The 17,785-nt window shown below is 34.9% G+C and overlaps 1 protein-coding gene across 9 annotated transcripts in view; it reads left to right on the top strand.

The window, feature by feature from the left end:
* AKAP9 (A-kinase anchoring protein 9) overlaps window positions 1-17,785 on the top strand; it is a 121,357-nt gene that overhangs the window by 46,545 nt on the left and 57,027 nt on the right. For 8 of the 9 annotated variants that reach the window (XM_040592728.1, XM_040592727.1, XM_040592726.1 and 5 more), the window contains 11 exons: window positions 203-358; window positions 1,365-1,562; window positions 2,354-4,801; window positions 6,365-6,578; window positions 7,436-7,515; window positions 8,961-9,099; window positions 9,599-9,696; window positions 11,657-11,762; window positions 12,186-12,384; window positions 15,414-15,507; window positions 16,352-16,447. In XM_040592728.1, coding sequence (XP_040448662.1) covers window positions 203-358; window positions 1,365-1,562; window positions 2,354-4,801; window positions 6,365-6,578; window positions 7,436-7,515; window positions 8,961-9,099; window positions 9,599-9,696; window positions 11,657-11,762; window positions 12,186-12,384; window positions 15,414-15,507; window positions 16,352-16,447 — 3,828 coding nt within the window. The remainder of the gene's footprint in view (window positions 1-202; window positions 359-1,364; window positions 1,563-2,353; window positions 4,802-6,364; window positions 6,579-7,435; window positions 7,516-8,960; window positions 9,100-9,598; window positions 9,697-11,656; window positions 11,763-12,185; window positions 12,385-15,413; window positions 15,508-16,351; window positions 16,448-17,785) is intronic. The other variant, XM_040592720.1, reaches the window with a different exon arrangement.

Raw genomic sequence — 17,785 nt, 5'->3', positions numbered from 1 at the left:
AAGTCATATATTGTTAGGTGAGGGGGGAAATTCTGTTTCTGAAATTTTTATAAATAGGGTTTGTGAAAACATAAATGCTCCAGTAGGTCTGTGAGACATCTTTTAAATTGAGAGGTTAGGGATGACTTATTTCTAATTAACTAGAATAAGCTAGTATATTTTTTTTAAGGTACACTAATAGTTTAAATTTTATATTTTGTAGCTGCAAGAATTTGAAGCTGCTATCAAAAAAAGAGATGACATTATCACTCAGCTCACTACTAACCTACAGCAGGCACGGAAAGAAAAGGATGAAACTATGAGGGAGTTCTTAGAGCTTACTGAACAAAGTCAAAAACTGCAAATTCAGTTTCAGCATGTAAGTTACAGTGCTACCACTATTTATCGGTTTTTGAAAATTGGTGTCACTTTGGATGGTCCATAAAAGGCTACTTCCTTCAGAAACACAGAATTTTTGTGCATTTTTGAAGAATTGCTCTCATAGTGTAGATCAGTCACTTTAGGGTCCTACAGTTGTCATTAAAGTACCTGGTTTATTGTACTAATTCACTATAGAATAGTAAAAATTAGGCTGTTTTCTTTCATAGTATATGGTAGTAGCTTCTAATAAATACTGGGTAATGACAGTTATTTTAGGGGAAAACACTTGTGTAATTAGCTCCCAGAGCTTTGGGCAGAAATCCAGCCTGTTCCCTTTGAAATCAAAACAGCCAGTCATCAACTTTGGTGGGCCCCACCACTTCATGCTCTAGTCCTTCCTGTATTTTTGGGTAAAACCTGCCTCTTGTGGTGTTATTAGAAGTTAATTTAAATAACAAAGTTAAGTTTCAGAGAAGCATTTGTTCTAAAAGCACTAGTGACTGAGGTGCTCTGTTAGCCTGTGTGACCACAGTTTACAGTGTTGCAGTTGATACTGTAGTCTTTTGTGCTGTTTAAGCACCTTATAAAGCTCTTTTGAGCTTCAAGTGGATTATATTCTGAAGCCCGAGTTTTTTATTATTAAAAATCTGGTTATGGGGACAGTAATTGCAACTAGTTCATTTTACTACTTAGAAATGTTTCTGAGACACTGCTGTCCTGTGCTAGCTCACCATGAAATGATTTAATATTGAGTATCTTTTATTGGTTAGCCATCCCAAACGAATAAGGCTATATCAGTACCTCCTAAAAGACCTTCTAAAATTTTGCAATAGTCTTCAGGCCTGTGATGTGGAAGAAGAAAATAAAGATCACTCCTTGTATGTATTTTTTAATACAGTAATAAAATTATTTAAAAATAATAATAAAAATATTGTTTATATGTAGTACAAGCTGTTTCTGAAGAACTTGATGTATTTTAAGTTTTACTTTTTTTAACATTCAAGTTGCAGGCAAGTGAAGCACTAAGGAACACCAGCCATAGTTGCACAGCTGCTGATTTATTGCAAGCCAAGCAACAGATAATTTCACATCAGCAACAGCTAGAAGAACAAGAATGTCTGTTGAAGAATTACCAAAAAAAGAATGAAGAGTTTGAAGTGCAGATTACATACCTTCAAGACAAAATCACAGCGTATGAAATGGTATGTTCCTTACTAGAAAGATCACTTTTCCTAATCTGTTTGTTCCTTCCAGGATTTTATAGTTGCTTTGAAATATAAGGGCCAAATCACAGATTGTGAGCATACTGTATATAATGCATACAAAGATTCTTCTAATTTAATTTTAATTCTAATCTAATTTTAAATTTTAAGACTGCTTCTGTTAACTAACACGTAATACATGCATAGTTTAAACCTGAAATTTTTAAGTCAGTAATATGTATCATGTTCTAAAAAAATGAAGAAATATTTACAACAAATTATGAAACTATACTGTATATTAGAATGTCTTGATTAAATTAGATCATTTTGTTAGGAAAAAAAATTAAAATAACCTGGTTGAACAGTCTTTTCTGTCTTAAGGAAAGAACCAGTTCTTTTCTTTGTGTAATTTTTTTTATTATCCTTCCTAGAAAACATCTTAAAAGGTCCTAAAAAAATAAAATATCATTAACAGTGACAAGAGACAAAGCTTGTACCAATTTTATTTTTTTTTATAAAGTGTCAGAGCACAACTGGGGAAAATGGAAGTAACTGGTGTTTTTTGATTTTGTTTGGTTGTTTTCCTTTGTTTGCGGGGGCAGGGATTGTCACTTATTCCAAAGGTACTGAAAGCCTTTAAATGAGGTCAACAAATAATTTGTATTTAGTTCTTATAAATGATCGCTAGCCTTCTAAAAAAGGCATTGTGTTTAAATAGCTAAGTCTATAAATGTTCTTATATGTTCAGATGAACTAAAAATAAGAACATGGTTTTTGCTCATTTTTTAAAGGAAAAACAGAAAAATGAGGGAGAAGATTTGAGTAAACTACAGGAAAAAGAAGCATTAGTTGGAGAGCTGGAAGCAAAACTTGGAGAAGAAGAAAAAAATTCATTTCAGCTTAAGGAAAAATTATCAGATGTCAGTAAATTGCTTGAAGAATTGAAAGAACAGATTTCACTAAAGAACCAGGAGATAAGTAACATGAAAGTTGAACTTACCACCTACAAACAGAAAGAAAGGCAGTGTTCCGATGAAATAAAACAATTAATGGGAACTGTGGAAGAATTGCAGAAACGATGTTATAAAGACAGCCAGTCTGAAGCTGACATTGTGCAAAGAATGGAATTAGAAACACAAAGGAGACTGGCACAACTTCAGGCTGAATTAGATGAAATGCATGGGCGGCAGATTGTACAAATGAAGCAAGAATTAATTAAGCAACATGCAATGGAAATAGAACAGCGTCTTTTGCAACAAAAAGTAGAATTGGAGAAAACTTCAGGTCTGTGTTTGAATGAGTATGTTAATGAAGATCAAATGCATTTAATGAATATTAAAATTAATGAATTGAATGTAAAATTGCAAGATGCTGATAATGAAAGGGAAAAAATAAAGCAAGAGTTGTCACAACAGATGGAAGTCATTTCAGCTGAGAAGTCTCTTCAACAAAATAAAATCGAAGATCTTTTCCAAGAGCTGAATTTTTCAAGAGAGCAGGTTCAAAGAGCCAAACAGACTATAGTGGACATGGAATGTAGATTAAATGAAGCTGAAAAATACCAGATTGTGATTGAAGATTTAAAAACTCAGCTGGATTCTGCTTCTGAATTTAGGAAGGAATTGGAGTTAAAACATGAGGCAGAAGTCACAAATTACAAAATAAAACTTGAAATGCTAGAAAGGGAGAAGGATGCGGTTTTGGACAGAATGGCTGAATCTCAAGAAGCAGAATTGGAGAGACTGAGAACAAAGCTGCTGTTTAGTCATGAAGAGGAACTTTCCAGACTTAAAGAAGACTTACAAAAAGAGCACATGGTGAACATGGAAAACCTTAAAGATAACTTGAATATGCATCATAAACAGCAGTTAGATGAGGTAAAAAATGAAATGAGTCAAAAGATGGAAGCCATGCAATACGAAAAGGACAACTTAATCACAAAGCAAAATCAGTTGATATTAGAGATTTCAAACCTAAAAGATTTACAGCAGTCTATTGTGAATTCTAGATCTGAAGAAATGACACTTCAAATCCATGAGCTGCAGAATGAGATTGAAGTGCTTAGGCAGGAGGAAAAGGAAAAAGGTACCCTTGAACAAGAAATTCAGGAGCTGCAGCTTAAAACTGAGTTGATGCAGGAACAAATGAGGAAGACAGAAGATAGCTTTAAAAAAAAGTGTTCAGAACTTGAAAGGCAAAATAACGTTCTGAAGGGGGAAAACAAATCTCTGGAAGAGAAATTAAAAAGTATGTTGGTAAGCTCTGAAGAAAATGTCATTTTTAACAACAGTGTTAGCTCTAAGTCAGAAATTTTGGACTTGCAAAAAACAGTAGAAAAGCTGATTACTGAAAATGAGCAACTTAAAAACCAAAATGGTCAACTCCAAGAGGATACTGAAAGGCAGAAGAGTGTGTTTGCATTTACCGAGAAAAAATTTGAAGCTGATTGTGAAGAGCTGCAGAAAGAATGTGCAAGTCTTCTGAAGGCAAAAACTGAGTTAGAAGAGACCAAGAATAAGCAGGAAGCTGAATATAAAAGCAAACTCAAAGCTTTGAATGAAAAACTTCACCACTTACAAAGCAATAGATTGGTTTTATTTAAGACTGAAACTTCTGATTTTGAAGGAAGTAAAGAAATCAAGGTCTTCAGGGCAGACACATTTGAGGCTGGAGACATTGTTGAGAAAGATATGACAGAACTTATGGAAAAGCTCGAGGTTACACAGCGTGAGAAACTGGAATTATCCCTGAGACTTTCGGATCTCTCAGAACAGTTGAAGTCAAAACATAGTGAAATTTGTCATTTAAATGAAAAAGTTAAATCCTTAAAAGATGAGAAAGAACAAGTTGTAGCAAAATGTAAAGAACTAGAAGTCATAATTAGCCATGCTCAGAGAGGAGTTAGCAGTAGTAATGTCACTAAGACAAAATGCTCTAAAGGAAAATCTCTAAAGACTGCTGCTCCAGTAGCTGAAAGTAGAAATAAAACCCCTGGTCCAAGGAATAAAGTTGATGAAAGAATAAATCTAAGAGGAAATCTAGGTTTGGATAAAGATACCAGTCATGAGGTAACAAAAAGAAAGGAAGCTGAGCAAATGTTGAAACCAGAACAGCAGTCTTTTGTAGAACATTTGCATGGAGTGACAGACAGACTGACGGATGAAACATCATTAATAGCCATTGCACAGAGTGAATATAATACTCTTCAGCAGCAAGTGGATGCCTTAAAATCAGAACAGGTATGTTACATAAAGCAGTGTAGAAAATAATTTACCTATGAAAATTTGTAGGACCTTGCACTTGGAAATTTGCATCATGTTTTTCCTATTAGCTACTTTGAAGTACAGATGTGTGGTTGTATGTGTGTGGCAGTGTAGCCGGTGGTTGAAAGTGGTTACTTGAATGACCAGAATGGTAACCGAACTCAGTGTGTATGAGGATACTGTTTTTCAGTGAAAGAAATATTCTTCCCTTGCATTTAATTAGATCAACAATGACAACAAAAAAAGGTAAGGAGAAGAGGCCTATAACATTTCACACTTCGATATAGGATTTAACCTACTTGAGGTGAAAACTTATTCAGGATGTAATTCTTTAATCTGTGATTAGCTTTTCAACTTGCTAAGTAGTCAATTCAAACAATATAGAGATAGTGAAACTCTTAACTTCTTCAGTTATCTTTTGTCAAACCTGTGAAATATCAAGCTTGTGAAAAACTAATCTTCAATTATCAAGATCTCTGTGTGTATGCTGTTACCACTTCTTAAGAAATGTATCTGGATGTGAATGTGAGAAGAGAAGCGTGTGAAGATAAGTTATGTGTCATGTGATTATTACCAATCTCTTAGTTTTTCTGGAGAAATTTTTCTCATATTTTTTGGTATTGTAAATGAATTGCAGGTAGTATGGAAAGGATTGTAATTTGCTAGTAAAAATAGCTAAGTATTGAATTACCAGTATTTAATTAGGTGCTGGAATCATAAATCTGCCTTTAAATTTATATACAGTGATGAAGTTGAATAGCGTGCTGCAAGAAGTATGCAACCAAGTTTTCTGTAGAAATAGATGAGAACAAGTTACTATTTTTCATGTTCTAAAAATTCACCTAGCAGTGAATTAATACCACCATTGCCTACTTTTATGTTGTTTTTGTAGTTCATTCATTTCCTAAGAAATAAAATCACAAGTAAAGCCACATTGGAAACAATTCTGAGATTATAGAAAAGAGCTACAGCTGTGTAATATTTGTTTGGGGTTTTTTATGAGGATGTGAATAAGGGTCTTGCAATTTCCTGCCATAGAACTAAAAAATCATTATGGTCCAGAAGTGTCTATAAAAATATGTTCAGGTTTGAACTCTAAATAGCTCATTATTGGCATATCCTAAACAATAACCAAAAGTGCAGGCTAGAACTACAAGCCGTGGAAATCAATGTTTTTAAGGTCTACTAATAATACAGTCTTCTTTCCTGTATTCGGAGTGAACTTTCTTAGCTTACTTTGGTGGTGATAGTGCTTTCACTTCATCAGGTAACATTTGTTGAGTTTTTATCACTGCAAAATAGTAATTGGAGCATATTGAGTTTCATTGGTTTTAGTTCAATTTTTAGTTTAAATTTAAGAAGTCTTATGCTATTTTGTTACAATTCAATTTTCCAACCTTTATATATTTAAATTTACCTAAAGTATACCATATATGCAGTATTCCATTCAATGCTATTGATTTCAGAAATTCATGAAGATGGGACTTTTTTTATTTTCCTGTTTCTCACTCATTGTAAAATGTGTCTTTTTATTCAAAGACTGATTTACGGCTACAGATGGAAGCACAGCGCATTTGCCTATCCCTGGTTTATTCAGCTCATGTAGACCAGGTTCGTGAGTGCTTGAAAGCAGAAAAAGAGAGTGCTCTTTGCAGTCTTAAAGAGGAACTTGTAAGTAGTCACCTGCAAGAGATGAATGATCTTAAAAAAATACATCAACTGGAGCTCCAGACCTTGAAAATTCAACAAGCAGGTAACTTGGCCAAAATTATGGCAGTGAAGCTCTTGATATGTAAGTGTCTTTAAAAAAAAAAATCACAAAAGTTTGTGCATGTAGCTATCCAATAAATTGTTTTTGTAGAACATTTTGTAGTGGTTTTGTACCAAATTGCTTACCCATTACAAGTAGTCTATTACTTGGTGTACTTAAAAAAGCAAACAAAAAGTAATAATAATATAAAAGAAGGAACAGAAAGTACTCGTGTTTTGCCATTTGTATTGGGTCAATTAATTGTAAAGAAATATACAAAAGATTAACATACACAGTTGTATTCCTTACTGAAATAATAAGCAAATGCATCAGCAAAATATTTTTGGCTTGTTCTGTTCTCTGTTCTTTGAATTCCTGCATTGACTCCCTGCCCACATTAGTTAAACTTCTTTGCTACTACTTCTTTGCTACTACTTCTTTGCTACTACTTCTTTGCTACTACTTCTTTGCTACTACTTCTTTGCTACTACTTCTTTGCTACTACTTCTTTGCTACTACTTCTTTGCTACTACTTCTTTGCTACTACTTCTTTGCTACAGTGAGCTTTTATGTTATCGTGATGGGGTTTTTTGTGTCATCCCATAATTTGCCCTTGCATAATTTTTTGGCGTAAGTTCTTTGCCCTACAGTATGTTTCTGTAAAGTTTCTAGACATCACTAACACACAAAGCCATTTGTTACCACTTACTCCTCTTGAACATGCAGTTCTACTATAAGTGAGTCTGTGTGATGGAACAAAAAGAAAGCTGAAGAGGCAATGTGACTGAGGCAGGAAATTAGGCCTTTGAAAAGTTGTGCATCTAGTGTTTACAAATTATTCATATTATTTTTATTTATAGATGATGAAGTCAAATCTACACAAAGACTTATAGAAGAGCTGAATGAAGCTGTAACTGAGGAATGTACTAGGCTTGCTCAGGTAAGATTTAACAAAAAGCCTTTTTTAAAAGAAAATTCTGAAAACAAAAACGTGTGTACAGAGAGTCCTCATATTTTTCTGCATAATTTCTAACAGGGGTTTTTTTTGCAGCTTTTCTCTTTGCATTGATCTCAAAACAGAGACTGCTAAACCTGACCTTCCAAAATAACAAGGAGTTTTGTAATATTTTTCCTCCTGCTTTTTATATCCTTGTTCAGACAATTCTTCTGTCTTGTACCTAGTCTTAATCTTCTGTCTAATGTTTCTCTTACATCTACTAGTTCAGAAGTATTTTTTTCTTTCTGTGTGTGTCTGGCTCTATGTTTTGATTTAACAGTCGTCCAATGTCACGCACATATTGATGCACAGGACATCACACTCATATCTGCAGTAAGATAGTAATTTCTTTCTTAGCTGCAGGATATCTTTCAAAGACTTAAGTGTCTAAGAAGCTAGTAAAATTGCTGTCTATATTGTTCTCAGTAATCAAATATTATAGTAAAAAATTTAAGCTTATTTTTAGTCTGCGTTCTAGTATCAGCCACCAGTAATACTACTTTGCCATATCTTTTGGGGAAAATAGACAACAGAACTTTTTTACTTGAGAGCCAACTTAGGAGAGATTAAGCAGGACTCCATGGTAGCTCACAGAATGTAGCAGCTAGATGAGAGCCTGACATCAGTTGTTTCACAGCTGAGAAGAACGCTGCTGATATGTATGATTCCATGTTGAGCTTTTGGAGGAATTATGATTTTACTTTTGTAAGCTGAATTTGCTGTCTATGGAGTCCAAAATCTTTAATTGAAGAATGCCACTGTGTGCTCTGAGCAGCCTATTTCTTTTCAGGATCATTTATCTTCAGAAATTGTACAGATAAATCTCCTTGTCTAGTCATGGTAAATATGGTAGCTATTCTGCTGGCCACATAACACCAACAAACATGAGGCGTTCTGGTTTATGATTTGCATGAGTTTTCTTATGCCATCCCCTTTTATACTATTTGTTGAATACTTAAGGACATGATGAATGGTAATCTCTAAAGAGGTACACATTTCTGCCTTAGGGAATCCTTCTTCCAAGTAAAATTGCTCTTTACAAGAATGAGACATCTATAACGTAAATTTGCTTTCAGTATTAATGAAGGAGGCCTTTCTTTGCAAGATTTTAATACTTGGCAGTTCCAAATGAAATAAGAATTCAAAAATACATGTATTTATGTTTTAGCTGAAAAGTTTTTCCATACCTGTTTCTTTTATCAGGAGTTTTAAAGATTTTCTAGGTCCTTATGACAGAACAAAACATCTATGCCATCATTTCCACAGAAGATAATATTCACAAAGTACTACTTTCCTGCCAGTGTTTTTCTTGTTTTATTTTAGAATTGTGATTGATAAATTAACAAAAAATTCTTCACTCTTTTTTTGTTGTTTAATTTGTTATGCAGGCTTTGTGTTACAATCAAAAGGAACATTCTTCACCTGCTGTAGAAGTTGGTGATAGGGGACAGGATATTTTCCACGAACCTGCTGCTGTGAAAGAAAAACTGAGTGTAGAATTACCAATACATAGAGGTCAGGCTCAAGGTAATGACATTGTACTATCATGCTGGTTAAAAGAACATAATAAATTACTGATTTCAAGTATTTCAGACTGGCAATTATACCATTGGTTGTTCAGGTGCTGATTAATGTGACTAAATAGCTGCTTTAGGGATTTCCTCACTATTCTGAACCACTTCTGATTTTTTTTTTTATTATGGGTATTTTCTTGTGCTGCTTTCATTGTAGTGGAAATTGGTGAAAAAAGTGGTTTGGGTTTGTTTTCCTTCCCCTTCTCCTTTTGTAGAAGAAGCTAGCAGCTTTACCAAAAAAACCATATATATCAATACTATATAAAAATGCATCCAAAATTTGGAAGGGGCCTCAGTTGTTTCAATAATATGTAATGTTTATCAGATAATTCTTCATTAGAGAACTTGTGAACAATTCACTGTATTAAAATTGTTAAAGTTTGTGGTAAAATGTTTGATTTCAGTTTGTTGGTTGGTTGTGTTTTTTCTAAGTCCCTGGTTATGTTGTTTAGCTGTGCAAGAGCGTATGGATGCACTTCTACACAGGATAATGGAAGAGTACAGTAGGCTGAAAGCACTTCAAACACAGCTGAAAAAGGATTGTAAACAGGTAAGCATTTTTAATATATATAAGTGTTTGAATTTTCTCTTGCATGAATTTCCTCTGAACGAGCAAAGAATGTGTTTGCAGTTGTGTTTATGTATTGTGGTTGAGTGACAGAGGAAGGCAAAGATTTGATAAAATAGAGAAAGCTGCTACCCACGTCACAGAATTGTGGAATGGCTGATGTTAGAAGGAACCTCTGGAGTTTACCTAATCCAACCCCTCACACAAAGCAGGGTCAGCAAGAGGAGGTTGCCTGGCACTGTGTCACATCAAATTTTGAGTATCTCCAAGGATGGAGAGTCTAGTGGCCAACCTTGTCTTCTTCAGGTTACACATTTCCAGTTCTCTCAGCCTGGCCTTGTAAGACAAACGCTCCAAGCCCCTCATCCCCTTTGTGACCCTCTGCTGGACTCATGCCAGTATGTCCATTTCTCTCTTATACTGGGGGTGCAGCACTGGAACCGGCAGTCCAGATGTGCCTCACCAGTGCTGGGTAGAGAGGAAGGATCCCCTCCCTTGACCCTATGGCGAACACTCTTCCTAGTGCAGCCCAGGAGGCTGTTGGACTTTTGTCATAATGGCACATTACTGATTCCTGTCCAACTTGGCGCCTAGGCCCCCACGTCCTTTTCTGCAAAGCTGCTTTCCAGCTGGGAAGTCCTCTGCATGTACTGGGGCAAAGGGCTATTCCTCTCTAGGGTGAAGGACTTGCCATTCACCTTTGTTGAACTTAATGAGGCTCCTGTCAGCCCATTTCTCTGGCCTGTTGAGGTCTCTTGAAACAGCAGCACAACTGTCTGGTGTATCAGCCACTCCTCCCAGTTCCGTACAGTCTGCAAAGCTGCTGAGGGTGCACTCTTGTCCCGTTATCCAGGACATTAATGAAAAGATTAAACAGTATTGGTTCTAGTATCAACCGATTAGGTATACCACTAGTTACTGGCTTCCAACTGGACTTTGTGCAACCGATCACAATTTTTTTGAGCCCAGCAGTTCAGCCAGTTTGCAGTTGGCCTTGCCATCCCTATTCTTCATCAGTGTGTCTGTGGGCATGTAATAGGAGGTGATGTTGAAAGGTTGGTCAGGTATGATTTCCCCTTTAATAAATCCATACCGAGTACTCCCAAATGGAGTATCTTCTTGGCTTCATGTGTTTGGGAATGGTTTCCAGGATTATTTCCTCCATTGCCTTCCCAGAGATCAAAGTGAGGGTGACTTGACTGTAGTTCCCCAAAACTCTTAATTTTCTTGAAGTAGGAGTGCTTTTATCTAGTCCTCAGAAACCACCCTCAATCACAATGTCCTTTGAAAGATAATTGAGGATGGCCTCTCAGTAACATAGACCAGCTCCGTCAGCACTGCTTGGTGTCTCCCATCAGGCTCTACCAAATTTTTCATGTCTCGTTTGTTCCCTAACCTGATTCTCCTCCACCAAGGATGTCTTCCTTGCTCCAAACTTTTACACTTATCTTGGGGGCCTGGGATTCCTAATGACAAATTTTGTCAGTGAAGTTGGAGTTAGTTACTTCCATGTATTAAATAGAGTACACTAGCCAATTATATCAAGAGATGGTTGCAGGTCACGTGTATTGGTGGATATAGATGTAGAAAAAAAACATTTGTATGTGAAAACTGCATCTTGGGCCTGAGGAGGGTATTAACGTTTACCTCTTCTTCTTGGAAAGGAAGTATAATGGTCCTGGAGTCAGAGGAATTATGACTTAACAGTTTAGGTCCAAAGAGAGGAATCTGAGATTTACGGTGGACATTCTACATAGGCTGATCATCTAGCTAATAAATGTATACTTGGTCATTCGGGCTGTAAAATGAAACATGTAACACTGTTACGCTCTCTTATGCAATTGACTATCAGCCTTTCTTATATGTTTATAATCACAGTTAATATGTTTGTATTATTCCTGGACAAATTGTCATCACTTGTATTTACTTGATTGTTTTTTAGGTCAAAGAACCATGGCTATCTTCTTCACAAAGGAGGAAAGAAGACAAACCTAGCCACCTGGAAACACGGAATGAGTGTCTGCAGACCCCTTCTCAGGGTCCAATGGGTAAAAAGATGCATATGTTGTTCTTAATGAGTACATATTCAGAGAGAGAGAGGACAGTGACTTCAAATTTTAACTGATTTATAGATTGCTACAGCTTAAAGCGCATAAGAGATTTTTGCAGATTTTGCAGTATGATACTCTGATAATTTTTTTTTTTTTAAATTGCTGTAATATTTTGGAATTACATTCTGTGAAACAGTTTTGGTTTAGGCTTTTTTGGTTTTCCACCAAAAAGTTCTGTTAGCCATATCAAATATAGTTTTGCAAAATTGAAGATGAAGTTAGAATTATTTGTTATGGAAAAGTAATTGATATGATATCAGAAGAATTTTTAAACCACGATAATTATTCAGTCCATCATTGCTAATAACTTGAGAGGGAGTTTTATTATTCCCATCCACCCACCCAATAACCTACATATAGATTCTACAGTTCAAGAATATTGTTTGAAGGAGATGGGGAACCTTAAAACACAGCTTGAAGAACAGCATGCTCAAGAACTGGAACACCTCCGGTCCTATTTCCAACAGCAGCTGAAAGAACATGAAGAGAGATACATTACAGAGATTGTCCATCTGCAGGACAAGCTTCAGAGTGCTGGGGTATCCTCTGACCGCATGAGGTATTAATCTGTTCTTTAATCCTTGTAACTTTGCACTGCGTACAAAACAAGTGTTTCAGGTAACCATTTGTGTAAAGCTACATGTTTTATTTCAAAATTTGAGAAATTCTTTATAAAAACATTACTCTTATGTTGTTTTGTTCCATCAGGAGTTGTTGAGTGTTATGAAGAAATGACGTAAACATTGCAAACTAAGTAGTGCAGCATTTAGAATTTATTACATTTTTATAGTTAATAGAGGATGATTTGATAATTGGGATAATGTACAAATGTCATTTTGTATAGATGAGCTTTTGGGCAGTAATTTCAAAACTCCTGACTTGATAGACCACTTTTAAGCCTTGAACTTCCAGGCAGTGTACTTTACAACTGAAGACACTTGGTTAAGAGACAGTTGCATGAAATTGGTGATTTTCTAGAATTATATGTAACAATAAAGTTCATGGCAGAATTGAGGTCCAGTTAACACATTCTGGCTTTCACCAAATCGTGGGCCATGGGATACACACAACAGCCTTCTCCTGGCCCTGACCTTTGTGGCCATTCAAAACTGAAAGAGTTGAAATTGTCATGGGGGAATCCTGACAGCTATGGAGCCTGCTTCTGTTCCCCGATTCTTTCATTGTCTCCTTGAATGTGTTCAAGGAGTGGTGGGTGCTTTTAATTGTGCCTGATTCAGTGTCATCTCTGGTTTCCTGCTCTTCTGTTTTTGACCCCTGTATTCCTCGCATTTACTTACATTATAGTTTAATTTACTATACTACAAATCTGCTCAGATTCTCTGCATTTTTCTTTTATCTGAATCTCCCTTCTGTGAGAGAGAACTGTGAAGGCTTGTTAGTCAGACCAGTGCCCAACTGTAAAAGGCAAATGGATAGACACAGTGGCAATAGGATCTGCTACTGAAAAGGGGGGGAAATTGTCTAAATGTTTCTGGAAATTGTTAAATATTTGATATACTTACCATAGTACACCCTTAAAAAGCAAAAGGACTGTGGTAGGATAAATCCTTAGAAGGCGAGAGAAATGAAGATGAAAGTATTTTCCTTCAACCATGACCCATCAGAACCAAACCAGCTGTTTTTCCGTTATTGTTTGATCACAGCCTTTTTTCAGCCATCTGTTTTTTCTAACTTTTAAACAGTTTTCCTTTCATTCCTTAAAATATATTTCTAATCTTGGAAGTGGCAAGTAAAATAACCAAATCTTTTTCCTTCTATGAATTAACGCTTATATATATTTGGTTTTGTAAACAAGAGGTGTCCAAGTTCTGCAAATGATTATTTTTATCTGTAAGACTGAGACTTGTAATTTTATATCACTATTTTTCACTATCTGCCTTGTAGAGTCAGTACATGTTTATTAGTTTATTAGCCTGAGTTTGGTTTTAAGGGACTATATGGCTTCTTAATTACTTTTTAATTGGTTAAGGAAAAAAAACCCTGTGAGCATTTTCAGAATGCTTTTTGTAAAAATATACTTCTGTATGTGTGCTGGCCAAGACAAGGTGTAGATATTCATATATAATTTTAAAACTGTTTTTAAATGGATAGTTAGTGTTCTGATTTAATCTGTGCTAACTATTCACCTAAAATACTCAAAATTCACTTTACATATGTTTAATGAGAATTTATAGTGTTTATCGATATTTAGGAGCTAACAGTAGGGAAGACATTTCCCTTGAAGTGTTGCATTCTCTTAGCTTTCATACTTGAATGTTTAAAGTTTTAAACATTAAAATTAAACTGGAGTTTTACAGGAAGAGTTCCTAGATCGGTACCTAAACTGGTTTCTAATAATGTATGGAGGTCTGTCTCGTTACATCTCCAGCTGGAAGAGATGAGTCTCTTTTAATGGTGTAGTCAGTAGCCTGTTGAATGATCTCTTACATACTCAATCTCCATACCTGATTTGTTGCTGCATCTTTTAAACTAAGATCTGAGTATAGCTGTGGCCAAGCGTGGGAATTTTTGTAAAAACCCAACCCAACCAACCAGTTGCTACTATTCATTCACCAAATGAAATGTGAATGCTAAAAATAATGGGTTGCTCTTGTAATTAAAATTCTCACAAATTTTATAAAAACTCCATTTCAGGATTATTTGTGCCAGCTCTCAGATCTGAGCAAAAGGAAAGCTTCATGGTCTATGTAAAACCCTAGCGTAGTTAAGATTGCAAGTCTCTCAGACAATAAACTTGCCTGCTAACTTAAATTTGTATCCTGTCTTTTAGCAAGGTGTTAGTTCCTTTTTGGTAGCAGATCACAAATATTAGAGGAGATATTTTTTTAATTATTTTAGGTAGTTTGATACTGTATCTTTTCCTTTTGGCAGTGTAATTCTGTTAAGCCTTTTTCAATATGTAGTGAAAGGGGAGCTAGAGTTTTGGTGATGTGTGATGTTACTTTGGTGTTTATTGACTTACAGCACTGTGAATACGTAGAGCGGTTCTGTTGGAAAAGACTGTCTCTGAATATATTTCAGCATGTTGTTATCTAAATATAAAGTGAATCAAATTTCTTACTATTTTCCTGTGTATGCCTCATCTATATAATACAAGAGGAAAGAAAGCAGTGCCTCTGATAAACATAAATTTAAAAGTATCAAAATAAATATAACCATTTTTTAGGGCTTCATACACATAGCCATTCTGGTTTCTCTCATAGTGTTATGATCCAAACAGGTGCTTTTGTCTTCATCTTTTTGTGTATAGTTACTATGCATGAAATATTCTCAGGTAGTTTTAAAAGTAAGTTTTGTGAGGTCATTGGCAAAACTGGTGTTAAGGTGTGTTGCACTGAGAGGAGGAACTAGCAATTGGAAGGCAGATGAATTACCTTGTCAAGTGCATGAAATTAGTGGCACAGGAGAAGGTGTGTTCTGAGGAAAATATTTGAAGTTATAGGTCTTTGAATATACATAATGTATATATGTATTTATAAAATGCATATTTTAATAGAGGAAAAATAATGGATACTGAAATACTGACTTATTTAAATTTCACCCCCTCTGCTTCTTTTACTTTTTTAGTGTATCCACAGATTCAGAAATAAACCTAAAAGAAGTTTTCAGGAAAGTGAAGTGCACTGAAAATCATCAGCAAAGAACAGATGAAACACTGGAGGAGGTATCGTATAACTCAGTTGACAGCTAATATACATATGGTCAATATAATACAGATGCTTTAAATTTTAAGATGAAATTGAAATATAGACTAATATTTGGTAGTATTAAAGTAATTGTCTTAGTACTATGCTATACTATTAGACCATATTAGAGTAAAAAGATAATTTTTGCTGAAAAACACTTCTGGAAATTATGAGGGATAAAACTTACTTTATTTGTCTTGGATTTAATTTTTTTTTAATTATTTTTTCTCTAAAACAAGACATTGGGGTTGGACTGCTTCTTATGAAAGTGGAAGAAAATTAGTGTTCAAATTCTGGGATTTCTCCGGGAGTCTATAATATTGTGACTTTTCTTTAAAAACTGGTTATGACAGAAGAGTGATTTAAGTGAAATCCTAATACTTTTGAAGTATAGACTGCACAGTTTTGGAGAAATTTTGAAAAAGTAATCCCAAAGATCTTAGAAACCAAATGCAAATGGAAAAGACCCCATACATTTCTCCCCCTCTACTGCAGGAAACCTGGCTCAAAAATTCTGCATTTTTAAAAATACCAATGCTGTTTTGCAGTGTGATCCTGTGCTTTCTCACCTGTTTTATCTGCATTTGACAATTCAAATAGTGCTGGATGAAGAGCTGTTGCAAATTCTACTTTTAAAATTCATGTTGAAGCAGAAACTTGAAGTTTTTTTACCCATTTCTTTTATGTTGTGGTACAAAATTATGTGGTTTGCATGAAATGAAGATAACCTAATTGAAGAAAAAAATCTGTCAGATTGAAACTTTGGAAATTAAATAAAAGCACAAATACATGATCTGAGATTTCATGGTTTTTTTACAGCTTACTAGTGCAAGTGAAATGGGGAATGATGATCTGGATGTCCTTCAATTGCTAGAAAAACAGTACCAAGAAAGATTAGAAGAAGAGATAGCAAAGGTATTATTTTTATTTTCGTACTTAAAAACGTGTTTTAAAAAAATTGACATTTTCATTTGCCATTTCTGAATGGGAAAGTCTTTAAAAAAAACAAAACGAAACAAACCTGAAACACTGTGGGGTTTTTTAGCTGTCTGTCCTATTTGTGACTCGTAATTTCTATTTATGTAAGGGGGTGGTGGTGGTGTGTTGCTTTAAGATGCAAAAGAGACTAGACAACATGCAACCATACTTGATACTAGAATTTATTTAGGAAATCCAGAGGTTTAGAGAATGAATTTCTTGCTACTGTAGCCTTAACAGCAGGTCAGTTCAAACGATTTTGCATTTAACAGTTTCATACAATTTTCTGATCATATTTTTTTGTGCATTTTAAAATGTTGTGTAAAATGTGTAGGTTTTATTTGGATCTGATGACTTCATTTAAAACATGAGAAGTAAAATTAAGATTTTAAGGTGACATATTAAATTGTGGATTTGCTTACTTTTTGACTTCCAAAAATCTTTTCACTTCATTGAGAATGAAAAATTATCTCTGCTTTCCATTATATCATGGCATAAATAAAAATCAGTTTAACATAAATCTAAAATTGGGAAAAACAAAGGAGTACTTCTTAAAAAGGTTTGCAGTCAGAGTTAAGAAAAATGTTATAGCCAGCACTGGGTTCTGGCATTAATTTAAGTAATCCACATTTCTGGAGTAAAAGTGCCATTTCTCTCATCTGCTGCCCAGAAGACCCTTCTTTATGGGAAGGGTAAAGTACGTGACTGGTTTGTGTTTTCTTAAGGGCAGTTTTAAGTTCAAAAGACAAACGCATTATCTGGAAAGGAGGTATTAGGTCTTTTCAAATATAACACTTCTGTATTTATTATACTATATTTTTACACCTTTTTGTAGCTTATGCTATAAATGGCTGTGTTCTAAATCTAGAAAAGAACTGCTCGCATGATTGGAAAAGGGATTTATTTGTATGAGAAGGAGATACTTAGCAATACTTACAAAACTTACCAGTCTGTTGTAACTGCAACTTCAGCTATTTAATGCCAGTAGAAGTTTCTTTCTGATCTAGTAAAATTCCTGTGCTGAGTATCAAGCACATGGCACTACTGTCTTTGTACAGCCCAAAATTCCATGTTGGTGAAACATTTACAAAGGATAAATTGGTTAGAGGAAGCTTAGCAAAACTGCAGTTGTGTCAGTATGCCAGGACTTTTTAAAGTCGCCTTATAGAATCTTTTTTTCAAAAAGGACAAGATAATTCTGTGGTAAATAATGCATTTTAACTGAAAATAGCATCACAGTTTAATAAACTACCTTAAATACAGCATGTCTCTATT

This window comes from Falco naumanni, chromosome 4, assembly GCF_017639655.2.
Source record: "Falco naumanni isolate bFalNau1 chromosome 4, bFalNau1.pat, whole genome shotgun sequence".
Taxonomy (NCBI): Eukaryota; Metazoa; Chordata; class Aves; order Falconiformes; family Falconidae; genus Falco; species Falco naumanni.
This window is presented reverse-complemented; position numbering and strand designations above follow the sequence as displayed.